The following is a 27,320-nucleotide window of genomic DNA, read 5'->3' on the forward strand; positions in this document are numbered from 1 at the left end:
TTTCTCCCACATCCAGGGAGAGACAGGGGACATTGAGTGTGAGTGGAGCATGTTCCGCACCTCCATTGTCGAAGCGGCTGACTTTGTGGCTGTAAGGTTTTCGGTGTCTGTCGTTGCAATCTCCGAACCCGCTGGTAGGCACCAGCAGTAAGGGATGCTGTCGAGCTGAAGAAGGTGTATTATTGGGCCATTTTAGTGTGTGGGACTCCAGAGGCAGCTGACAAGGTGCTGCCTGGCCAAGCGAAGTGCGGCGTTGCCTCATACTTGTGATGAAGTGTATATTCTTTGTGTATGAAAAACTAAACTAAAAAGATCTTATCTCAAGTAAAGTTTTTAAAAGATGTGTCTAGCACCATGTAATGACCACATATGCATGTGTGTTGCTCTCCCAGCAAGATAAAGTTGTTTTGTAACTTCCGCTCAATCCTTCGTATGCATTATTTAAATAACAAAGTTAGCTGCTCAAAAGCAATTTCGGATGCAAGTTAAAATCCTTCCTTGAATAAACAGTATCTGGATGTTCAAGTACGAATGGAGGATCATGCATGCACACAGATCCACACATTCAAGATTTTTTTGTGTATACAGTGATTTCTGTATTTGTTTCAGTAGGAAATCAATGCGAGCCTTTCTACCTGGACATGAGGCCCAAGATGTCCTTCATTATATTCTTCATTAACATACTGTACAGTGAATACACATTCTTGATATAATTAAGTCTTGGACATTCACTGATTACCTGTCTTCCAGCACTTCACTGGCTGTTCTAGAATGTCTGTCTTGTATAAATTGATTATCAGGTAGCAGGTAATTTCTGCCAAGCGGGAGTTCAGGAGTCAAGAGGTTTGCAGTGCTGTTGAGTCTTGGCGTAGGAGATGATCTCCAGTCCTCCACAATTAGCACCTCCTCCAGTGGACTAATTGAATCAAGCACACAGAAAACACATAAAAAATAAAAACAAATGAACAAACAATTCATCATGGAAATATATGACCTATGTCATACTATTATTCGGTGGCTGTCAAGGAAGCAGATATCTGAAAGACCCTAAATGACCACATACAGCGACATAAATAAGAACATCACTGCCTGGGTGGTTTTTGTGTGTTTTAAATGCAATCCTCTCTGCTCCTTTCTTCAATTCAGAAAATACTTTTAATTGCACTGGTTCATGACACCTTCCAGGCAAGCCTCTTATTAACCTCGAAAAAGAATTCCAACATTAAATTTTTCATCAAATGATTTACATTTTAGAAGATCAATTTAAAGTCTAAATAAAGTTCAAACCATACCACTGAATGTTATTTTCACAAGGAAAACTAAAAGCAATCAGTAAAAATTTTACCCCTCTCCAGAAAAACACATTGAAAAAAATTACAACATTTTCTTGTCATGTAATTGTTTTTCCCAACAATTTAACCCCAAATTTACAGCTGAAAATAACCATAATTGTCAGTGACAATGTGAAAAAGTTGGTAGCTATCAATGCAAAAAGTTTTTGTTAGAATTCTGACATAACTTGATGTGTATGGAAATTGTACTGAATGTATTTGTGTGCTCATTTATATGATGCTAGCATTCTGCACCAGAAAAAAAACCCTTGTTTGGGGTTGCAGTCGTCAAGCATGTCAAGCTCCTGAAACACCTTCCTTTATTTGTTTTCATTTTTTAGATTTGAGGGATTTAGACCTCTACTTGGCCAATATGCGGGCCTTTGGTGCCGTGTGCAAAGTCAAATGTGCAGTGTGCTAAGGCATATGTCAGATGTGGCCAAGTCCGGTCCTTGAGAGCCACAATCCAGCCTGTTTTCAATGTTTCCCGTCAACCAACACACAAATCAGGGTCGTTACAGAATTCTGTGAAGCAGGTCTAGGAGGTCATTACTTGAATCAGGTGTTTTGGTTGTAGGCTTGTGGCTCTCGAGGAAATGACTTGGCCACCCCTGGCATATGTGAACAGGCCCATATAGTTAATAGACAGTTGCAATAACCTCGAGTCATCAGGTGGCCACTGAGAAGCCTCACGTTGAACGTGACGTGATTGGATGCTCACTGCAGAGATGTGGTGCTATGTTGATCAACTGTGTTTAACGTTGTTAAAGTTATTTAAAAAATAATGTTGCTCAACCAAGCTAACCATGTGTACAGCGAAGCCAGACCCATGACATTTAGCAGAATAATCAAATCTACTCGCTGTATTTTTATTTCAACCCACAATGGCTGAAGAAGAGCAAAACATAGATTGGACAGACGCGACTTTCAAAATCCGGCTCCATGTCAATCGAAAAGGATTTATTATTGGAAATGAAACGTGCAGACAAACTACAAGCAAGTCATTGAAGTCTTTCTGAGGAAAGAAAGAAGAATGGATTTTGTATTGATATAAGTGGGGGACAGCCGTTTTGGTGAGTTAATATGTTTTTGTTATTTTATGTCATTCAGATTCAATTGGAAAAAAAAGATGTTCTTATTGTCATGTTTGGTTGGGGTTTGCTGTATTTTGGGTTGTGGGATTTTGTTCTCGTTAGTCTGATTTTCGTCCAGCTGTCTGGTTAAACCCCCCATCGTGTGTCCTGCAATCAGCTTCCCCCGCCTCTCATGTCATCCAGCTGTTTTGCATTCTCCTAAGTTAGCGTGAGTGTATTTAAGTTCCATTTTAGTTGTCAGGTCATTATCTTACCTCGATGTCTTATGTTGCGGTCCTCCTTGTATTTCCGAGCCACCCATTGGTGCCTCCCTGTGTTACCTGTGAGTTGATTTTAGTTTCAAATTCATGTTGATACTTTATTCAGTTTTTTTCCTGGTCCGGCCCTGCCAAGTTTTTACCAAATACGTCTGTTTAGCTAAGGTAAAAAACATTCTGAGCCGTCACGACCTGGAGAGAGCTATACATCCTCTCATCAGCTCCAGGTTGGACTACTGTAACGCTCTGTATGTTGGAATCTCCCAGTATTCCTTTAACCACCTTCAACTGGTCCAGAATGCCGCTGCCCGTCTGCTAACAAACACCAAAAGAAGAGAGCACATCACCCCAGTCCTTTATTCCTTCCATTGGCTTCCTGTTCATTTTAGAGTTGAGTTTAAACTTTTTTTTGTTTTTAAAGCTCTTAATGGCCTCGCCCCACCGTATTTATCTGAGCTTTTAACTGTGCGGGAACATGCCAGGGCTTTGAGGTCATCCAACCAACTGGTGTTGGAAGTGCCCAGGTCCAAGTACGAAGTGGGGTGACCGTGCCTTCTCGGTAGCTGCTCACGGACTCTGGAATAAACTCCCTCTTAATTTGCACACTTTATTGGACCAGGGCCTCTTCAGATCAAGACTGAAAACCCATTTATTCAAGACGGCTTTCAATATTCAGTAGTGTGGTGACTTTCTTTTTTAAAACTTTAATTCTATGGGTTTTTTTTTATTGTGTATTCTATGTCTTAAATTGTATGTGTTATTCTGTATGTTTTACTGTAAAGCACTTTGGCCTACCTCTAGGTGGTTGTAAAGCGCTATATAAATAAAGCACATTTACATTTGCATTTATTAAAAATTCATTTTTTGAGCCACATATTTCTCCACTTATTTTCCTGCATTTTTTTCCTCCTCCCAACTCACCATCCCCAGACGTGACAGTCATATTAAATTGCAATTATTAATTTAGCATACAATCTTGTTAAAGCTAGTCTGCGCTTGGTGGACTTCAAAAAACTTTGTGGACAAATAATTTGAAATTATTCTTACTTATTTTAAGTTTTGGCACATATAATGACAATTTTGAATTGCTGATGCAGGATTATTGATGTTTAAATGCTCCAGATAATACCCTGTGTAACCCAGTGATTCGTACGTGTGCTTCTGAACGGACCGCCACTGAAATATGTGTGTGGGTGTATATATATATATATATATATATATATATATATATATATACACGTATATATAGTGATCCCTCCTACTTCGCGGTCTCAGATATTGCGGTCTCAGTACTTCGCGTTTATTTTCCAGGAAAAATAAAAAATATTTCAACAGATACTACATGGTACACCATACATGAGCCAAAATAAATGTGAAGTTCAACACTTGCGTGTTTTTCCACCGGAGTCTTGGTGCAGATAACCCGTCCTGAGAACAAATTTTCAACAAACTAAGTAATATTAGTTATTTAATGAATATATGTGAAGGGAATCATATATTAGGTTGTTATCATTATCTGCTTATTTCATTGTTATCCATTTATGCAATCCTAGTTCATTTTTACCCTGTCCTTAGATAGAGCTGTTGACGCAGAAAAGTGTGAGCAGGGACCTTGGCCCAGCTGTCGGTGGCGCCCGGCTGGCTCTTTTGTTGTGTCTTGTAATCTGCTATGCTTTTGCTCAATAAAAGCCAGTAGGAGCGGCTGGGCAGTTGAATTAGCGTGGGAAAACCCACAATTTCATTTGCCAAAGGTTTTTCCCTATGCCTAGCAGAGAAAAGTCAATCTTGGCTGATCTGAGTTACTCTTTTTGCTGCTTAGCAGCTAGGCTTGTCCTAGTCTTCTTTTAGAGATTTCTCTGACATTCTACAATAATGTTAATAATGTTAATAAGGATAATGTAATGTTAAGTAATAGGAGAAAGGAAATACAATTTTCAAAAAATATTTTAAAAAAAGGATTATTTATGGTTACTGAAATCTAGGAAATCTAGGAACTGATACCCTACTTCGCGGGTTTCAGACTTCGCGGGGAGTTGACAGCCCCCATTAACCGCGAAGTAGGGGGGGATCACTGTATATATATATATATATATATATATATATATATATATATATATATATATACACACACACACACACACACACACACACATACAGTATATATATATATATATATATATATATATATATATATATATATATATACATACATACATACATACACACACACACATACAGTATATATATATATATATATATATATATATATATATATATATATATATATATATATATACAGTGGGCCCCCGGATTACGAACCCCCTGTTTTACGTATTTTTCATCTTACGACGTGGACCGTGGTGTTTTTTTGTCCCCCTCTTACGCACAAACCTTTCATCTTACGAACCATCCAACATGCCGGTCAGTGTGTCCGCACTATTTTTTTTCGCTTTGCTGTATCAACAAAAACAAATTTTCTCGCATGACACGGAAATGCTGATTTGCTATTGGACGATTAATGCAGTCACAGTCACGGTCTCAGTCACGGAGATGCGGATATGCTATTGGCCGGCGTCACGTCAATCACAGAAATGCCGATATGCTATTGGCCGAACGCCCTCATCTAGCCTGATGGCACGAGCTGGTCGGTTTGTTTGCAAACTTTATCTGTTAGACATGGCTTCTAAAATTGCAAGTGGCGGTAAAGGAAGAAGTAAGAGGATGATGACAATAGAAACGAAGCAGGAGATAATAAAAAAATATGAAGGAGGCGCACGCATAGTTAACCTTGCTAGTGAGTATGGCCGTAACCGCTCGACGATCACTACAATTCTCAATAACAAGGAAGCTAAGGAAGCAAGCAAGTCTTTTAAAGGCAAGACTTTCCTTGCCAGAGGACGGACCTCGGTCAACAACAAAATGGAGAGGCTTCTTCTATTATGGATTAAAGAGAAGGAAATCGCCGGTGATATGTTCTCGTTTAAGAAAAGTTTTCGTTTAAGAAAAAAAAATTCTGCGCGTTCGTCTCTGCTCCCCTCCGCCTCGACCCACCACCAGCTCAAGTCACGTCGCCCCAAAGGTAAATGTCATTTTTCCTTTGTACATTTATGTTATTTAATTTAACTGTACAGTAGATTATATTACTAATTTTTAATATGTGATGTTTTTACCTAAGGTTTTTGCACGCATTGCACGCATTCACAAATTAAAATAGGTTTGGATTGCCCGTCATACGGACAATTCGAGTTACGAGCCTAGCCGCTGAAAGGATTAAGTTCGTAACACTGTACACACACTGTGTGTACACGCACACACAGTGTGCCCCCGTTTTACGAGATTAATCCGTTTCGCGGTTGGGCTCGTAAAGGCGAATTCACCGTATGGCGGGTAATCCAAAACCCACGTTAAATAGCTAATCCGTTTGGAACACCAGGTAAAAACATCAAAATTGGCTAGGCTACCTTCATTATGGAATATGGCCTAACAAGCTCATAATATAATGGTAAATAAATTCTTTCTATATTTTTTTATTTATGGTGATTTTTAATTGTATACATGTATATTATATATACGAAGCACTTAATATACTATTCTGATACAATTTCTTAGTATGAATATACAATGTTGATGTTTTTAACTGGGGTTTTACGTAGGCGCACCCTCAATTAATGACATATTTTAGGGTTAGGGTTAGCCGCACCAGTATATAAGCAGCAACAAAAAAATACTTTTATTTCCAATATCTCTAACGATAAACAAAACAGATGAACAGTGTCAATTTTGACAACTTGTGTACTTACGGATAATTTTCGTCCAAGGCAAAACAAAATAAGATCAGCAATCCTCGAACGTTAACCTGTCGTCTTTGTGTGCTTCCACGCTGGATAACTCACGTCTAATGACAAAAAACAATATTTCGAAGTAACCAGAAGAGGATACTCTAAGTCCCCGTACAAATCTAAATCATCAAAGGTGGTACTGAACTTCTGAAGGGCAGAATAATCTTATTCAATTCAGACATTTAAAAAAAATATTTTTAATATATTTTAAAACTCTTTTTGAGACAGCCATTGATTCACATCTTTGCAGTTCTATTTAATAGTTGTTCCATAAACAAACTCCCTGAGCAGATACATACATTTGCTCGACCGGTGGGAAAAAAAAAGCAGACACGCCGCACTGGACTATAAGCAGCAGGGCTCAAATCATGAGGAAAAATTCTGAAAAATACGGTATTTATTCTCAGTTTTGGCACATATAATGATAATTTTTATTCGCCGATGCCACTTGTGTCTGCCTTTGTTGACTGCGTTCTTGTTAGTTTGATTTTGTCCACCTGTTTGGTGATACTTTGTCCAGTTTTGCTGCCGGTTTGGTCCTGCCTCATTTCCTTGTTAAAACTTCCTTTTTTTGAACCACATATTTCTCAGTTTTCCTGCATTTTTTGGGTCTTTCCTCTTCCCAATGTACCATGCCCAGACGTGACACTTAAGTAAATTGCCATTTGTAATTTAGCGTACAATCTTGTTAAAGCTTGTCTGCTCTTGATGGACTTCATGAAACTTTGTGGAAAAATTTGAAATTATTATTACTTATTCTGAGTTTTGACACATATAATGATACGTTTTAATTGATGATGCAGGTTTATTGATGTTTAAATGCTCTGAAAAATAGTATATACTGTATATAGTATGAACCTTTTCCTACTAACCTGTGTTGACTCAAACACTCTGTCTCAGTTTGTCTCAAATAATTCTCCAGTGTGAGACTCTCACTGCCTTGAGACTGGTCACCCATTGAGCCTGCTGGTGTGTGAGGAGGCTGCCAACAAGAAGTTTTCCAGGAATTAGTAGTGCTTTGGGGAAACGTTACCACCGTATGGTGCTTGAGATCACTTTTCAAAGACTGTGTTTACTTGCTCTATCTTGTGTATGAAGAAGTAGCGTTCATTGCACAGTACAGCTGATGTTTCCCTATACTGTTTCGTCATCATGTTGAGCCACTGGATCAATCCATCCATTATTGCAAGTAGTACAGCCCATAAGAAACATATTATATCCAAGATCCTCTGAACAATCTCTCCACGACCTGTGGAACACAGACAAATGAGATGGTGTGGGAAAGGTTTGGAAGAAATCCTGCATTATTTTAGATACCTATTGCCATAACATAGTCAAATATAAATATGTATTAACTTTAAACCCCTCAAAATGTTCAGTGGTTGATTCCATATACTGTATATATATATATATATATATATATATATATACTGTATATATATATATATATATATATATATATATATATATATATATATATATATATATATACATACACACAGTCGGCCCCCGGTTTACGAACTCCCTCTTTTACGAACATTTCGACTTACGAGCGTGGACCGTGGAGTTTTTTATCCCCCACTTACGCACCAACCTTTCTTCTTACGAACAATCCAATATGTCGGTCAATGTGTCCGTACATTTATTTTCGCTTTGCTGCATCAACGAAATCTAATGTTCACGCTTGTCACGGTAACGATAAACGCTATTGCTCTTACAATGTCACAGTCACTGTCTCAGTCACGGTGTCAGTCATGGAGTCACGGAGATGCCTATTGGTCGATTAAGGTCACAGTCCCGGTCTCACTCACGGAGATGCTATTGGCCGGCGTCACGTCAATCATAGAAATGCCTATATGCTATTGGCCGAACGCCTTTATCTAGCTTGATGGCACAGCTGGTCGGGATGGAAGGAAGGAGAGAAAATGAGTGAAAAACGGAAGGAAGGAATGTTGTGAAGACTTTGCAAACTTTATCTGATAGACATGGCTTCTAAAAATGCAAGTGGCGGTAAAGGAAGAAGTAAGAGGATGATGACAATAGAAACCAAGCAGGAGATTATAAAAAATACGAAGGAGGTGCATGCATAGTTAACCTTGCTCGTGAGTATGGCCGTAACCGCTCGGCAATCTTCTAAGGGGAAGACTTTCCTTGCCGGGGGACAGACCTCGGTGGACAACAAAATGGAGAGGCTTCTTCTATTATGGATTAAAGAGAAGGAAATCGCCGGTGATATGTTCTCATTTGAGAAAAGTTCCCATTTAAGAAAATAAATAAATAAATTCTGCGGGTTGGTCTCTGCTCCCCTCCGCCTCCACCCAGCTCAAGTCACGTCGCCCCAAAGGTAAATGTCATTTTTCCTTTGTATATTTATGTTATTTAATTTAACTATACAGTAGATTATGTTACTAATTTTTAATATGTGTATTAAGTTGTGATGTTTTTACCTAAGGTTTTTGCACGCGTTGCACGCATTCACTAATTAACATAGGTTTTGGATTGCCCGTCATACGAGCAATTCGAGTTACGAGCACAGCCGCTGAACGGATTAAGTTCGTAACACGGGGGTCCGCTGTATTTCCAATTTTTAACCGCAGTAAATGGGCTAAATTTGACACCTGTAGGGTGTACCTCTCGAGCTCCCATTTGCAGGCATTTAGAAGGGATGGGAGCATGGCATATTGAAAGTCGTCATGTTTTGACAATCTATGCAATATTTTAGCCTACTCGTGTTTTTTTTTTTTTTTTAATGCTTTTCCTTTCTTATCACACATCAAAAACATAGTGGTGGGCCGTCAGGGCCAGCAAGACCTTCTCTGGTGGCCTAAAATGACCTGACATTATCGTAACTATAATAAATATATTATAATATATTTCTAATATATAATTATAATTTTTGTGTCATATTATATCCATTTGATTAAGCACCTTGCAGTGCCGTAGTAGTATCTTAGAGTTATTAGCCAATTAGAATTCAGATAACTTGTGTCGCCAGGCTGTATGATATCTGCCCTAGCCAGAAGCCAGGGCATTCGCATCAACTCGGCGCAGGCTTCTGCACAAGCGCAGATGGATATGTAAGCGGCCCGTATACTTAACAGACCACTGTAATAGCCAATCGAGTCATAAGAACGCCATCTCGTGGCCTCATGTTGAACGTGACATGACTGGATGCTCACTGTAGGAAGGCGGTGCTATATTGAGTCACCACATTTAACATTGAAAGTAGTTAAGTAGTTATTTAAAAAAACAAAAAAAAAAAGAAAAAAGCATGTTGCTCAACCACTGGAGTTGGGTCGACCAGGAGGACGGATCCCGTGATGCCAGGCACTGGAGCGCTGCATCAATCTCCTTCTTCACTCTTTTGGTTTGCCCATTTGTCTGCGGGTGAAACCCGGAGGACAGACTGACGCTTGCCCCAATGAGCCGGTAGAACTCCTTCCAAAAGGCCGCTCAAAACTGAGGACCTCTATCAGACACGACATCCAGAGACAGCCCATGAAGGCGGAAGATGTGATTAATGAGGACTTGCTCTGTCTCTATGGCTGAGAGGAGCTTGGGGAGCGGGACAAAATGGGCCATCTTACTGAAATGGTCGATTACAAGCAGGATGTGTTGCCGTTGGATGGTGGCAGGCCGGTGATGAAGTCAAGAGCTATATGTGACCAAGGACAATACAGAATTGGAAGGGGACACAGTAGACCGGCAGGGGGTTGACGGGAGTGCTTGTGTTGGTTAAAATCGGGGCAGGCCTGGACGAACTTACGCACGTCCTCTTCCATGGAGGACCAACAGAACCGTCGGCGCAGGACGTTCCCCGTATGGTAAACCTTGATGACAAGTCAGTTTTGACGAATGAGCCCATTGCAGGACCTCTGAGCGAAGGGAGGCAGGAACAGGCAGACAATTAGCAGGATAGGTGGTAGGTGTGGGCTGACCTCTGGCAGCAGACTTTACTTTTTCCTCAATGTTCCATGTAAGCGTACCAATGATGCAAGACGGGGGCAGAATAAATACATTCATATGGACATGGTATGTATTTAATAACTGAAAATATTCACTAAAAATAAATGAAATTACTTTTTTTCTTTTCTTTGTGCTGTAGTAGATCATACTTGTAATGCCCTACTACAGGTGAGGTTATTGTGAAAAACGACTTCATATGGCCATGGTATGTATTTATTAACTGAATATGTTCACTAAAAATCAATAGTAGTTAGAGCATTACAAGTATGACCTACTACAGCAAAAAGATACAATATATACAAGCTGTAGTGTCTGGGCATCATGAGTGGAGGTGTGGAAGGAAGGGGAACAAAAATGCAAGAGTAAGTGGGATGAGGCTCAAATAATGCTGTTTTAAAATAAAACAGAGGCTGGGCGAGAAGGAATCAAAATTACAAAGTACAAACAAAAAGCTAAACACAATCTCAAACTTACTGGGGACTACAATGAACAGGAGGCAACACAGGAAGGCTGAATGACTGAGCAGGGTGACAGCAAGACAGCGGGGGGAACAAATACAATGATCTGACAACTTGCTGAACAATCCTATGGCTTATATCAAAGTCAAGTCAAAGTCAATTTATTGTCAATTTCTTCATCTATTACAGTTACTATTGCAGTTACTCCTGAGTCTGGTGGTGCTGGAGCGGAGGCTCCTGTACCTAGTTCCGGAGGGCAGGAGGCTGAACAGACTGTATGCAGAGTGACTTGTATCGGTGACAATTGTGATGGCTTTGCGGCTGAGGTGGGTGGAGTACAGGTCTTGCAGGGAGGGGAGAGGAGCACCAATAATCCTCTCAGCTGTCCTCACGATGCGTTGTAGAGCCTTCCTGTTATAGTCAGTGCAGCTCCCGCCCCACACGGTGATGCAGCTGGTGAGAATGCTTTCGATGGTTCCTCTGTAGAATGTGGTCATGATGGGTGGCGCCGCACTTGCCTGCTTCAGTTTGCGCAGGAAGTAGAGACGTCGCTGTGCTTTCTTGTCCAGAGATGTAGTGTTGTTGTCCCAGGAGAGGTCATCGCTAATAAGCACCCCCAGGAACCTGGTGCTGCTCACCCTCTCCACTGCAGCACTGTCAATGGTCAGTGGTGGGTGTTGGTTGTGGCCTCGCTTGAAGGTGACAACCATCTCTTTGGTCTTGCTGATGTTTAGCAGGAGGTTGTTGTCTTTGCACCATCTGGTCAGAAAGCTCCCTTTCTTTCATGTAGTGGGTCTCGTTGCCGTTGGAGATGAGGCCCACCAGTGTTGTGTCATAAGCAAACTTTACGAGGTGGTTGGAGCTGTGGGTTGCTGTGCAATCTTGTGTCAATAGGGTGAAGAGGAGGGGGCTGAGCACACAGCCTTGTGGGGCCCCCGTGCTCAGGGTGATACTGCCTGAGATGTTGTTGCCAACACACACCACTTGAGGCCTCTGGCTAAGGAAATCCAGCAGCCACTTGCAGAGTTAGTTGCTGAGACCCAGTTTGCACGTAAGTTGTTGTTTTATTATGGTGTTGAATGCTGAGCTGAGGTCTATGAACAGCACTCACATATGAGTCTTTCTTGTCCAGGTGGGTGAGTACCGGGTGGAAGGCAGAGCAGATTTCATCATCTGTGGATCGCTTTGCTCTGTAAGCGAACTGGTACGGGTCCAGGCTGGGGGGCAGGATGGATTTTATGTGTGACAGGACTAGACCTTCAAACCACTTCATGATGATTGGTGTCAGTGCCACCGGACGATAGTCGTTGAAGCAGGATGGGGAAGATTTCTTTGGCACAGGTATGATGGTGGCAGCTTTGAAGCCTGATGGCACAATGGCTTGCCTCAGGAAGGTATTAAAAATGTCTGAAAAAACACGTTTCAGGTCCTCTGCACAGTCTTTCAGCACCCTGCCAGGGATGTTGTCTGGACCTGCTGCTTTCCGGGTGTTGATGGCGGAGAGTGTCCTCCTCACGCTGGCAGCAGACAGGCACAGAGGCTGGTCGTGCAAAGGTGGTGGTGTTTTCCGTGGGCGGGTGGTGTTCTGTTCCTCAAAGCGTGCAAAGAAACTGTTTAGGTTGTTGATCAGAGTGATGTCGCTCTCACAGCTTTGTGGTGCAGGTTTGTAAACTGTGATAGCCTGAATGCCCTGCCCTGCCATAGGCTGTGTGCATTCTTACTGTCCTTGAAGTGGGAGTTCATCTTATTTGTGTATTTGTGTTTTGCTTTGCTGATGCCACGGTACAGGTTGGCTCTCGCTGTTGTCAGGGCTGATTTATCCCCAGCTTTGGAGGCCTTGTTTCTGGCCCTCAACAGCCTGTGGACGTCTCCTGTTAGCCATGGCTTCTGGTTGGCCCGTGTGGTGATATATTAACAAGACACTGATGACAACAAAGAGGAAGAGCTGGAGGAGAACGTGTGGCGGGAGGAGCCGATTGGCTGACACATGGGGCAGGAACACGCGGACAACAGGTGGACGGGATCAAGCTAATGAGAAGGGCAGACGCGAAGACAAGAACTGAAAGGTAAAATAAAACCCAAAAAGCCACAACTAAACTCTCCACGGTAAAATCCCATACAGAACATGAAACAAACGATGTGTGCATTTTACTTATTAGTTGGTTTTTGTACGCTCAGCGGTTAGATGACAGTTATCTGAGTTGGGCAACTAATATTTTTTGCTGGCCTGACAGTAGTAGTTAGTCAACACCGCCCGCCCCCCTTCCGACATTGCCACTCTGCCATTTTTTTCACGCTGAAAATTGTAATCATCTGTCTATTGGTTCGACAAACAACTGGTCTGTCACAAAGTACCGTATTTTCCGCACCCTAAGGCGCACCCAAAAGCCAGATTTTTTTTTTTTTTAAAAGATGACGGTGCATCTTATAATCCGGTGCAATTTATATATGGATCAAATCATGTGCTGACTGCATAAACTATAGTTTATGCCTAAAAAATCCAGTTCAAACCGACCTGGCCCAACGACATTAAAGCCGACACGGCCCAGCGCGATTTATTAACTTGATTTGCAGGCCCAACACGATTGTTTTTTTTTTTGTTTTTTTTGATGACTTAAGAGTGTGTGACTCCACACTCATGTTTGTCGTTTAAATTTCCCTGAATTTCGTTTATTCGTAACTTTTTTGTGCTCCATATCGTAATAGTGGGTCAAAAACATAATGCATGCAGAGGAAAAAATTAAAAAGACAGCGGCAACACACGTTCACCTGCGCTTGGCTACCCACTCAAACCGTTGCATGTTTTTTGTTTGAATTTCTCTGACTTTCATTTATTCATAACTTCTTTGTGCTTAATATTGAAATAGCGGGTCAAAAATATATAATGCACACCGAGGAATCAATTAAAAGAACAACGGCTCCACGCCTTCACCCACGCTTGGCTTTAAACTCATATTGTTGCATGTTTGTCGTTTAAAATTCCCTGACTTTCGTTGATTCCTAACTTCTTTGTGCACCTTAGTAATAGCGGGTCAAAAATATATAATGCACGCTGAGGAAAAAATTAAAAAGACAGTGGTGCCACGCCTTCACCCGCGCTTGTCTCCAAACTCACACCGTTGCATGTTTTTGGTTTGAATTTCCCTGACTTTCGTTTATTCATAACTTCTTTGTGCTCCATATCAAAATAGCGGGTCATCATTATACATCAACACGGTCATGGCATTGTATAAAGACATTTTAGACCCAAAGAATAAACAGCAGCAACAACATCTCTTCAGAATTCTTACAGGCAGAGGATGCATGAGCACAGCCCGAGTATAGAAGAGAAGGAAAAGGAGTGTGCTTCCACATAGTCCTGTTTTTTTTCTTTTCTTTTTATTCAGCTAAGGGCTCCAGTTTGGTGACTTACTCGAGTGAGATTATCTACCCTATGTCTCTCGACTACAGTCATGTGACAGGAACAGACAACACAGACGTGTTGGGTGTTTCAGTATGATGAGTATGGTGTAGCTAGGGGTTGCAGAGACTTGGGGAGAGTTAGTGGCAGCTCTTCACACTCTGGTGCACTTTATGTTGTGTGTTGTAAAGAAAATAAAGTTTAAGCCCAAAAAGACACATCTTCTTGTTCAGCCGTGTACCACATTTAGAAGATCAGTGGGCAGCTCACTCCAAAAGTGTGGCTCTTTGTTGTATTTGGTATTCCTATTAGTTTACTCTACAAAGAAATCCGTATATTCAAGTTGAATTCTCTAGGTGGCAACGTCCGGGATACAAGTAGCCAAAATGAGTTTCCTTCGCAGGATGTCTGGGCTCTCCCTTAGAGATAGGGTGAGAGGCTCGGTCATCCAGGAGGGACTCAGTGTCGAGCCGCTGCTCCTCCATGTCGAGAGGAGCCAGCTGAAGTGGTTCAGGCATCTGGTCAGTTGCCTCTTAGACGCCTCCCTGTTGACATGTTCCGAGCAGCTAAAACTATGTCTCTCGGCTGGCCTGGTTACGCCTGGGGGATCCTCCCAGAGGATCTGTACAAAGTGGCCAAGGAATAGGGAAGTCTGGGCTTCCCTGCCAAAGCTGCTGCCCCCTCAACCCCATCCTGGATGAAGCTGTACATAACGGATGGATAGATGGATGGATGGATGGATGGATGGATGGATGGATGGATGGATGGATGGATGAAGACAGATGAACGTAACGCAAAGGGGCTTTTACTTCTTCCCATATATTCGAGTTAGAAAAAATGCAACTCACTGGTCTCTTTTGTGATTATTGCATGTGTTTACAGTGTATTTGAATTTATGTTGTATTTGTTGAATGCCTATAAACATAGTTAATGTAATGTATCCCTAAATGTATCAAAAAGGGAGCATTATTAATGTTGCACACAGGAATGTTTTATTTGATGAGAAAGCGGGGCAAGATCATGAGTAATATGAAGTGTGGAAAAGTAAAACAAAATATGAACTTACCAGACTCTTCTGGCTCCTTTAATTGAGATTCTTCAAATGCATCATAGTCTTCTGAGCCTACAGAAAAAAACCATTGTATTTGCATGACTCAAAACATTCTGTTCTATTTCGCCCCTTGTTCTTTCATCATAATGAAAGAATAGATATCCATCCATCCATTTTCTAGAGCCGCTTATGCCCACAGCGGTCGCAGACTTGCTGGCGCCTCTCTCAGCAGGTTTCGTTTTTTTTTTTTTTTTTTTCCTCTTAGACATCCCAGCCGGACAGCAGTATATTATGTATCATGGTATCGCCTTTCATTTGGCTGACTTCCATGTATGTATGTATAGCAAACAAATGTATTCGCACAAGAATCAAATTTTTTTTTAAGTACAGTCAGCCCCCTGCTTACGAGCATCCTGATTTGCGAACATTCCGCCTTACGAGCGTGGATCAGGGAGAATTTTGTCCTCCGCTTACGAGCAAACCTCTCGTCTTGCGAGCATTCCGTCAAACCAGCCATTGAGTATGTAGAAATGTTCTCGCCTAACCGCGTCAATATATTCAGCAGTTGCGTCATCTACAATCATTAATAGATACTTATGGCGGTAACGTGAACGCTATTGGTCTTACAATCTCACACTGACTGTCTCACTCACGGTGTCTAAATATATTACCATTTAAGTGTAGTGTTTGTACAGCTAAAGGGAAAAACAGCTGACATGAAATTAAATGTGCCGATTGCAGGACAAAGAATTGTCATTGGTTTAAATGTGTGTTTTTTTTTTAATTAATTGTCAATACATTCCAACCGTTTAAAAAAAAGTGCGAATAATTATCAGTCAGTCAAGGAGACGCCAATATGCTATTGGTCGATTAAGGTCACCCGGTCTCACTCACGGAGATGCTATTGGCCGGCGTCACACGTCAATCACAGAAATGCCGATATGCTATTGGCCGAACGCCTTTATCTAGCTTGATGGGACAGGATGGAAGGAAGTAGACAAAATGAGTGAAAAACGGAATGTTTTGAAGACTTTGCAAACTTTATCTGTTAGACATAGCTTCTAAAATTACTAGCAGCGGTAAAGGAAGAAATAAGAGGATGATGTTTTAGTATCTCCGTGATTTGCACCATGACTGAAAGAGTTACTGTAACACTGTAAGACCAATAGCCTATATGCGTTGCCGTATTAACTCAAGAGGTTAATCTCTGCACCCTATTACGGGTGATGATACAGCGCCATATAATGGTTGCTAGACAAGATTGCATGTCAGGTTAGTCGGCGATCTCCCGATATGCATTGGGACAGCGTCATTGTTGCAATTTTGTGAGTTGTAACCAAAGGTGAACTGACGCTCGAACAAGCCATAAGTGTGCTGCCTAGTAAATGCAACACACACAACCACCTCTCCGCTTCCACCGTGCTCAATTCACGTCGGGAAAAACAGTTGACATGAAATTAAGTGTGCCGATTGCAGGACAAAAAATCGTCACAGATTTAAATGTGTTTTAATCAATAAGATGTCAATACATTCCAACCGTTTAAAAAAAAAGTGCAAATAATTATCAGTCAGTCAAGGAGACGCCAATATGCTATTGGTCGATTAAGGTCACCCGGGCTCACTCACGGAGATGCTATTGGCCGGTGTCACACGTCAATCACAGAAGTGCCGATATGCTATTGGCCGAACGCCTTTATCTAGCTTGATGGCACAGCTGGTTGGGATGGAAGGAAGTAGAGAAAACCCTGACTGAAAAAGTTACTTTGACACTGTAAGACCAATAGCATATCTGATTTACCGTATTGACTTAGAGCATTCATCTCTGCTCATCTCTGCTTATCTCAGCACAAGTCACGTCTTTCCAAAGGTAAAAGTCATTTATCCTTTGTATTTGTTATTTAATGCAACTGTACAGTAGATTATGTCACTTAATATTAATTTATGTATACAGCGTGATGATTTTACCTAAGGCTTCTGCGCGCGTTGCACGCACTCACGAATTAACATGGGTTTGGATTGCCCGCTATACGAGCAATTCGAGATACGAGCGTAGCCGCTGAACGGATTAAGTTCGTAACCCGGGGGCCCACTGTACTTCATATGGGAGTTTTCATAGAATACTTGCATGTTAGTCACATAATTATTTGACTGATTGTTCAGAACAATTCAAATGTTATTTAAAACAGGCAACCAGCTTGCAATGACATTATAGTGGATATTATATTTATTAAATTCTGTCAATCCATTGATGTTTATTTTCCTTTATTGACACATTTACATCTAAGCATTCCTTGCTGATTCTGCGCTCTTGCGCAGGCCCTGCACGGGGCTTGAGTGCACTTATAATGAGTATTACTTATGATGAAAGGAGCAAGACACGAGCAATTCACAACTCCTCTACACATCCCCGCACCGCCTGTGCAAGAAAAAAATACACGCTTACCTTATTCACATCTTTAATTTTGTTTTGGTTCCGGAGCTGAGGGGGAGGAATTTTGCACCGGCCAAGTAAACAAAATTTTATTTATTAGCTACAACATTTTACCTAAAATGTGTGTTTGGTAGCACACATCTGGACAATTAGCATCAATTCACCCGCAGGCTTAGCATAGGAAAAATGGGTTCCAATGGGAACTAATTTTATCGAATTAATGCGTGTCAGTGAGAGCGGTATATTGACACTGTTATGCACTTTAACTCATTCAGTGCCATGGATGACAATTCTCATCTTTTAAAATAATAACAATAATAAAGAATAAAGCTCTCATCAAAATACATTTTTTTATGGACAGGAGCTTACATCCTTGACTAATGCTTACCTAATACAGTGGTGCTTCAGTTTATGACGTCCGTGCCTTACATTTTTTTCACCTTACAACGTGGCCCGCGATGTTTATTTGTCCCCTCTTTCCCCCATGTCTTTCACCTTACGACACATCCAACATGGCAATCAGTGTGCACGACACATCCAACATGGCGGTCAGTGTGCGCTCATACGTCTATACACTCGTCACGGCTTGCGTCACTCCAGTGCTGGTCTGCTATTGGCCACTGTCACGACTGCCTAAGATACCGGTCTACTATTGGTCGCTGTCATGGGGTCATGAAGATGCTGGTCTGCTATGTCACACAGATGCCTAAAGACTTGATCTCGTTTGAAAGTTCTTTCAATATGGTATTTATTGTGCATTGTAGTGCTTAATTCAAACCTTAACTGGTTAGATATGGGTCCCAAAATTGCTAGTGAAGTTTAAGAGCGAAGTAAGAAGATGCTTTATATGGAAATGAAGCTGGAGATAATTAAGAAATATGAAGAAGGCTAAGCTAGCCTAGCCTAGGCTACCAAGACTAGGGAATATGGCCAAAACAAGCTTGTCATGTCGCTCAAAGGTAAATAAATCCTTTATATATTTTTTAATTTTGATGTTATTTAGTTGTATACATGTATATTATATGTATAAAATTTTGATGTCTTTACCGGCATTATACACACATTAGCTAATTAACATAGGTTTGGATTGCCCGCTATACGGAGAATTCGTATTACGATTTGAACCGCGGAATGAATTAATCTCCTAAACCGGGGGCCCACTGTATAAGCCAATTGAGCACTGTAGTGATAACTGACCATTGGACGGCAATGTTTCCACACTTATAACATAGCTAATATCTACTACAGTCCATGAAATTGAAAGTAAGGAATGGAAGTCAATCTTTCTTATGATACCACCCATATTTACATAGACGCAGCACACAATCTTCTGTTGGCCTCAAAAGGTGAGTGAAAAGGCTATAAATACTGGACCTTTAGAGGTTTCCCTTTCCAATAACGCTTGGCACTGAAAGAGTGAATGTCAGTAAAATGCCTGTTTTTGGCACCATTTATTGGAATAGTCTACATCAGCCACGAGCCTCGTGAAGATGAGTGATCAAGACGATGGATGGAATCATATTGTGTGTCCCGCCGCCATTGAGCTACATCATGAAGAGAGCAAGATAGCTGAATGGTAAGAGGTGCGATCTCAGCTAATGAGGTGTTTCACTTCATGGTCAGAAATACAGGTACCATAAAACTCATACCGAATAAGAAATTAAATCACCAATGTGGCAAATGTAATTTATCTGCACATTTGACACTGTCTAAAGAATAAAATATCATATTATAAACCCTTTAAGACCGCGATCATTCAACAAGTACTTAAGAGACCTAAACTTGATCCTGGGAAACTATTTATATGCCAGTTTCACAGCTTCCATCTAGTGTGAAAACTCTTGGAAAGTTGTGGCACAACCACTTGACTGAAACAACCCTTGTAAAAGTGACAAATGATTTTCTCTTAACCATGAATTCCAGCACCTCATCAAAATTATTATTACTTGACATTTGTGCTGCTTTGGACACCCATTGTACCCCGGTACCTCCGCTCGGTGGGACATACTCTGAACACCAGGTAGGTGTGCGGGAGGTATCCTAACAAGATGCTCGAGCCACCTAAACTGACTCCTCTCTACTTGGAGGAGCAGCGGCTCGCCACTGAGTCCTTCCTGAATAACCCTCTAAGGGAGAGCCCGGACACCATGCGGAGGGAAACTCCTTGAAACTACTTTTGACACATAACAAAATATGTGATACGTCAAAATTCTGTGCTCAAAAAGGAGCAAACTGGTTGGAAAAAACAAAACAATAGCGGACGAGTCGAAGACAACTCAATGAACGGAGCGCGAGGTGTTTTTGTTGTCTCTCTGTTTTTCTCCCACACTCTTGCTCAGTAAGCGCACAGAGCGAGTGAGACGGTCACTCGGAGCAAGAGAGAGCGATATTTCTGGCTCTGCACAAAATGCCATGACAAAAAAAAAAAACAAAAAAAAAACTGTGTGTGTTTGGGACCACTGTCATGTATGGCTGTCACTACTGAGGGCTCTGACTCTTCCACGGGTACTCAATCAGATACTGCTATGGATGGGACAAAGCTGGAGCGAGGCTCCATTACAGACTGTCAGAGAAGTGCATGATCAGAGAGACATGTATATATATATATATATATATATATATATATATATATATATATATATATATATATATATATATATATATATATATATATTATCCGTTTATACATTTATATATATATGTATATGTACACACACACACACACCTTATACCAACGTGCTTACCTGTCACTGAACAAGCCTCCTCTTGTGAACTCTGTTGTGTGGTACTCTCATCCTCAACTAATTCAGGTCTTCTCTGTGGTCTTCGATTTCTCTGATGTTCTTTCAGAGTTTTGTTTACATTGTTCACCCATGCCTGATAAGCCAACTGGGAATAAAGCAAATGCAGTACATCAATGAAAATACTATGCAATGTACAGTACACCAGATGGCCATAAAAATATGGCAACTTGTACAGTTATAATGACATCCAGTAGAGCTGAATCAAATACTTTTATAATAATATGGTGCTGTTGCATAGCAAAGCAGTACCACAAGTAGTACTGTACAGCTTGCGAAGAAAAGTGGCCACATATTTTCATGGGGCTGATGCATAGCGAAGCCGTACTGCAAGAAGTAGTGCCATTAGTTAAGTTTGTTAAGCCGCATATTATTTCTCTTTATGGCGTCTTTTATTGGAGCTGCTGTGAAGCAAGGCAGTACCACTTGCGAAGGAAAGCAGCCCCATATTGTATACTGACGGATTAAGTGTTTATCAAGGCAGTACAACGACACAATACCCCAAAGAGCACCCCAAAATGCCAATCAAAATTAATAGAAAGAGGTGAAAAATAATGTAACACAAAGCAACTTTTTTCAAGCCACACTACTCATGCACTGTGCAAATTAAGATTTTGATCTTACTTCGTGGCCGCTCTTCCCATCTTTAGCACGCAGTCAAACTTTTTTTTCTTACACAAATGTACCCTTGCCCTCCTGTGATTTAAAACCGAGAGCGCGATAAAAGAAAAAAAAAGTGTTTTAATATTGGTGTGTAATGTGTCCATTAGATTCAAGATCATTAGAGATTAGATTAGAGCTAACTCCAATTTATCTAGTTCCCAGGAAAGTCAGGAAGATACTCTCAGATTAACTACTGTATTATTCGGACTATAATTCATGACTTTTTCATCATGATTTGAGCCCTGCGTCTTATAGTCCAGTGCGACTTATCTAATTTTATTTTTTTATTTTATTTTTTTTTGCTAGCCACCAGGAGACAATCCATTGGTCAAGTAAATGTGTGTATCTCTTCATTTCTTGAAGGTGTCAAAATATGGAACAATGAAATAGAACTGAAAACTTGTGAATCAATGGCTGTGCTCAAAAAGAGTTTTAAAATATATTATTATAAAATATGTCTAAATTGAATAAGAGCTTGTACAAAAGTTTGGGTAAATTTGTGACGTGTAAATTTTATATACAATACATTTACATTTTTATATACAGTACAGTAATCCCTCGCTGTATCGCGGTTCATCTTTCACAGGTTCGCTGCTTCATGGATTTTTTTACAGTGTGGATATTTTTTACAGCGCATTGTGGGGCTTTACTGTTGTCTGGAAATAAAATATTGACGCTGTTCTGTATTGGTTTTTCACTTGTCAATTTATTACAAAAGGCAAGAGGATCCAAAAGCTTGCTTTCTTCTCTCCTGTGTCTCCTGTGCGCAAAACTCAGCATACAAACAAACGTGCTAGTTAGCACATTTAATGAAAGCCTGGTCTCTGTGAGCCAATCCCGTGACTCGTAGGCGTGCCGAGAGGAAACGCACACGTCTTTGTGCTTACATAGAGAGCAACGCAGAAATGCACAGCTTTGGAAATCTGACTTTAACCTAGATTTCTTTTGTAATAAATTGAAATTTCAAGTCTATTGTTATGATATAAGAGGCTTCACTTTAATTCGATGTCCGGGCATATCCGTTTATAAAAATCTTCTTGCTCAGAAAAAGAAAGAGCTAAAACAATTACTCATAACAATGTGCGGGTTCAGGAAGAAGAGGCATAACTGAGACTGTGAAATACGCGAGTGGCAATGTTTCCAACTTTGTCTTACTATATTAAAATGATTGTTTTAAACAAATTTGGGGCTTTAAAACAGGTTTTGATTTTTGTTTTTTTTCTATAGTTTAGTATTGCATTGTAAAATAATAATAAAAAAATAAAGCTGGCTACTTCACGGATTTCACTTTGCTCGTGTTATTTTTGGAACGTAACCCCCGCGATAAACGAGGGATTACTGTGTACAGAATTATGTGCAATTTGTCTTTATGGTCACTAAAATAATCTATCAAACAAAGTGAGAGCTATTGAAGTATTGATTTTGAACTGCTATTTAACTAAGAGTATTCTGTTGGTGTTGAAAATATCCATCCATCTGTCTGTGTTCTATAAATTTATTGTGACTAAACATGGCATGTTTAGTCTGTTAAAGAGAGGATGTTACTATTGGCAGACAATAAAAAAATAATTAAATGAATACAGTTTTTTTTAAAATCAATATGGCATCTTTTTGAGTAAATATCTGATGTTATGATTTGCGCCAGTACAACTTATCCATGACAAGTCTTTATTTTTTTCCATTTTTTCCCCCCTCAATTTTTGTTGCTGCGGCTTATATTCTGCTGCGTCACCAACTTCTTTACTTAAAAACTCACTTTGGTGAAAAAAGAAGCTCGAGTTGACTTGAAGACAGGTCACAAAAAGTCACAAAAGAGCTCCAATTGACGTCAATACGATTTGGAAAACAGCATGCTTGTGTTCCCCAAGTCTCTGACCTGATAGGCAGTCTGTTTCTGAGGCTTCTTTTCTTCTGACAACAGCTCATGTTCATCCTCACTGTCTGATTCAAACAGATAGTACCATCCAGAATGCAGAACTGTGGTGAAGGAAACATTACTGTTTTATCTTCTTTGTGACATTTTAAATGTAAATGAAATCAGGAAGGCCAGTCAGGTTTCTCATTGACAGTTCATGTTTTTCTATACCTGTTGCGTGATCAAGCCATTGTTGAGACCGCTTTTCCTTCTTTCTCTCTGTCTTTGTTTCTTGAAAACACACACAAGGACACGCACACACACACACACACACACACACACACACACACACACACACACACACACACACACACACACGCGCGCACGCACGCACACACACACACTGGACTGTTCATTTGTTTAGGCTGCCTGGTAACCATTGTATCATGGTCAAAGCCAAACAATTTGAGGAAGTTAGCCAATCCTTCAGAGTATACTGTACTTATGGTAAAAGTAACATAAGACACGGATGGAAATGGTATGATTTTCTTGAAGTTCTTCCCGGAAGCATAATCACGACAACACTCAACCAACTTGATACGCTTTGGTTCCCAGTGAGCAGGCTGCGTGAGGTGCTGTTCTGAAATCAATCACGTTTACACAATGTTGTTTAGAAATAAAGTTCAATCTGTCAATTCAGGGCACAAAAATAAAAATACAACAAGCAAGTGACGATTGATGTTCTTTTTTTTTCCAATTGACACTTTTTCTTTTTTTCCTTGACTGACGTTCTTTTACTTGGCTGGTTTTCATAGTGAGCATGTCACTTTGTGATGTGCCCATTGGTCACGGGAATCATATGTCTCCACAATAATCTTTCTGAGCAAGATTGTGTATGCATTTTGGTTGATGAAACCATGACTCAGAAAGGCACCACAGAAAATGACATCCCCAGTGATCAAACTTTAACAGTCACCTCCCTACTGCCATCAGCAAAAAAAATATTTCTGTAAATCATATTTAAAAAGCGAAATAACACACTGAAAAATCTCTGAAAAAACTGAATTCTAAACATTATTAAGATTAGAATTTTAAACATTACATTGGTTGGCATAGTAAACCCACTGAGCAAGATTGCACACTGTATGCATGACTCAAAAAAGTAGCACAAAGACATCCACGGTGAAGTTGGCTGTGTTATTTTTTTTTTTTAAGATGGCGCCCACCGTGGCAGACATCTCTGTTTTGGTCTCTTGTTGCAGATGCTTCTTTTTATTTAATTGTGCCTTATTGTTCATATATAGCATACGTCACTCACGAGCAACTGTACGCTACAGCACGGAAGCATTTCTTAACATCGGTAGAGTTCATTACGAACTTTCATTTAGTCTTGCGGACTTTGACTTTCTGTTGTGCCTGGACAACATGGCAGCCCGCGTACAAATACTAAAGGGTCCAAAAGTGCCAGAGTAAATCCAGAATCGGAGCCACTCATGATGTTCCCTTAGATGAGGTCCATGAGAATTTCGTCTGGCTTCAGGCAGACTGAGCAGTCGGAAACGAGGTAAGAGGGGAGGCCTGCACACCAGGCTAAAAGCTAGGGCTGCGAGACCATCGGTCAATAGCCTGCTGCTAAGCGAACGTCTGACTGGACATTAGCTTCCGCGAAACACACAGGTGATGGTGTTTGTGTTTATATGAGTAAAGGATTTTGCTCAGACGTGCGAACTGTGGAAAAATACTGAACTCCGGACATTGAACTGCTGATGGGAAAATGTAGGCCTTTCTACCTGCCTCGTGAGTTTAGCACAGTGTTTATAACAGTGGTTTACACACCACCATGAGCTAACACCACTAGTGCGCTTGGCCTGCTGCATGACGTCATCAGCAAACACGAGACAGAACAGCCGGATGGTGTATTCATCAGAACAGGGGACTTCAACCACTGCGACCTCAGGACTGTTTTTCCTAAGCACTATCAGCATGTAAGCTTTCCGACAAGTGAAAATCACATCCTGGACCAAGTCTACAGCAACCTGAAAGGTGCTTACAAGGCTGTCCCAAGACCGCACTTTGGAAGAGCTGACATGGTTAAAACCGCGCAGTGTATGAAGCCACTGACACTGTAGATTCAGATGAGTATGCTTCCGTGGTTACCAGCTACATTAGCACATGCATAGAGACAGCTACAATTACGAAGCATCTCAAAATATACCAACCAAAAGCCCTGACTAAACTGTGATATGAGGGCCAAATTACATACATGGGCATCTGCTTTTGTTTCAGGGACTGCTGAGGACTACAAGAAGATAAGACCTGAGTGGAGCCATCAGAGAGGCCAAGAGACAGTACAGGCAGAAGGTGGAAGGCTATTACTCCACTACTGGCCCTTGACGCTTGTGGGAAGGACTTCAGCACATCACAGACTATCGACAAAGGAGCAGCGCAGTCACATCCAGACAAGCCACACTGCCAGATGAGCTGAATGAGTTCTACGCCCGCTTTGACTTTAAGAATTCTGATCAGCAGAGAAGGACGTTGGGAGTGGAGTGTACACGGGACCCTTCTCTCATGGTGACACCAGCAGATGTGCACAAGGTTCGGAGCCAAACAAACCCGTGGAAAACAGTCAGTCCAGATAACATCCCCAGCCGTGCACTCAGGGTTTGCTCGTCAGAGCTAGCTGATGTGTTTGCGAACATCTTTAACCTGTCCCTTACACAGGCTTCTGTTTCCACCAACTTCGAGGCCACCACCATAGTGCCTGTCCCCAAGCAATGCACCGTGACTTGCCTGAATGACACTCACCCCAATCACAATGAAGTGCTTTGAAAGGATTTTCATGACTCATATCAAAAAGACCATTCCAGACACTGTGGACCCTCTACAATTTGCATATCATCAGAACCGGTCCATGAATGATGCAGTCAACACCGCCATCCACACAGCGCTCACGCACTTAGAGGCCAAAGACACGTATGGACGAATGCTTTCGTCGATTACAGTTCAGCATTTAACAGTCATCCCTGACAAACTTGACATAAACTCCTTACACTTGGTCTTGCACCCCACCTCCGCATGGATGCTGAACTCTCTCACAGACAGACCCCAATAAGTCAGAGTCCACAATCGCACATCCAGCACCAGAACTATAAGCACAGGGACATCCCAGGGCTGTGTGCTGAGACCTTTAAACACACTTCATAAGACTGTGTCGCCTCCCAAAACAACATCATCATAATTAAGTACGCAGATGACACTACAATCATGGGCTGATCACTGCTGGGGTAGAGACACAATATAGGAAAGAGGTGGCAGACCTTGTGGTCTGGTGTCGCAGCAACAATCTCCACCTCAACACAGACAGAGGGTGAAAGCCTTCAATTTCCTCGGCACCTACATCAGCGAGGCTCTCAGCTGGTCCCACAACACTCGACAGATCATCAAAAAGTCCCAACAGAGACTGTACTTTCTGAGGAGATTGAAGAAATTTGGCATGCCAGCAAAGATTCTAAACAACTTCTACAGATGCACAATGCAAAGTGTCCTCTCCACCTCCATCACAGTCTGGTACAGCAACTGAAGAGCACAAGACAGGAAGGCTCCTCATCATGTGATCAAGACCTCACAGCACATGTGTGGAGTAGCCTTCACTTCATAGGAGGACATTGACCACATACCAAGGTTCTGCAGTGGACACACAACTTCATCAGGGACAATACTCACCCATAACACAACCTGTTTGAACTGCTGCCATCAGGGAGATGCTACAGGAGCCTGAGGGCCAGGACTGCCAGGCTGGCAAACAGCTTCTACCCACAGGCCATCCGAATTCTGAACAAATCCATCACGCACTAATCTGCCTCATCACCCGTCACTTTACCGCATGCACACAGGCAACTAACAAACCCTGCAGAGTGCAGGAAAGCTGCTAAATACATAATATTTTGCACTACATGATATTGTTCTCTATCTTCCTCATATGTAGACAATTTCTTCAACTCAATCTACTCCGTAATATGCTCAGAATGTAAATCTGTCTATTAGTTCTATTAGTCGTTCATTATTACTGCCCTTATTGCTCAATTACTTTTTTTTATTGTTTTTTGTTTTATTGTCTACCTTACTATTTGCCCATTTATGGAATGTAGTCTGCTCAGGGAACTGACAATAA

The 27,320-nt window shown here is 41.2% G+C and overlaps 1 protein-coding gene across 1 annotated transcript in view; it reads right to left on the reverse strand.

Annotated features, from left to right (window-relative positions):
* piezo1 (piezo type mechanosensitive ion channel component 1 (Er blood group)) overlaps positions 1-27,320 on the reverse strand; it is a 141,451-nt gene that overhangs the window by 38,742 nt on the left and 75,389 nt on the right. The window contains exons 30-36 of the mRNA XM_088420841.1: positions 23,378-23,437; positions 23,168-23,268; positions 20,572-20,716; positions 15,412-15,468; positions 7,598-7,770; positions 7,394-7,503; positions 740-916 (exon numbers count right to left, since the gene is read on the reverse strand). Of these exons, the coding sequence (XP_088276967.1) occupies positions 740-916; positions 7,394-7,503; positions 7,598-7,770; positions 15,412-15,468; positions 20,572-20,716; positions 23,168-23,268; positions 23,378-23,437 (823 nt within the window). The remainder of the gene's footprint in view (positions 1-739; positions 917-7,393; positions 7,504-7,597; positions 7,771-15,411; positions 15,469-20,571; positions 20,717-23,167; positions 23,269-23,377; positions 23,438-27,320) is intronic.

Source organism: Hippichthys cyanospilos, chromosome 8 (assembly GCF_059441005.1).
Source record: "Hippichthys cyanospilos isolate Australia breed blue-spotted pipefish chromosome 8, RoL_Hcya_1.0, whole genome shotgun sequence".
NCBI classification, from domain to species: domain Eukaryota; kingdom Metazoa; phylum Chordata; class Actinopteri; order Syngnathiformes; family Syngnathidae; genus Hippichthys; species Hippichthys cyanospilos.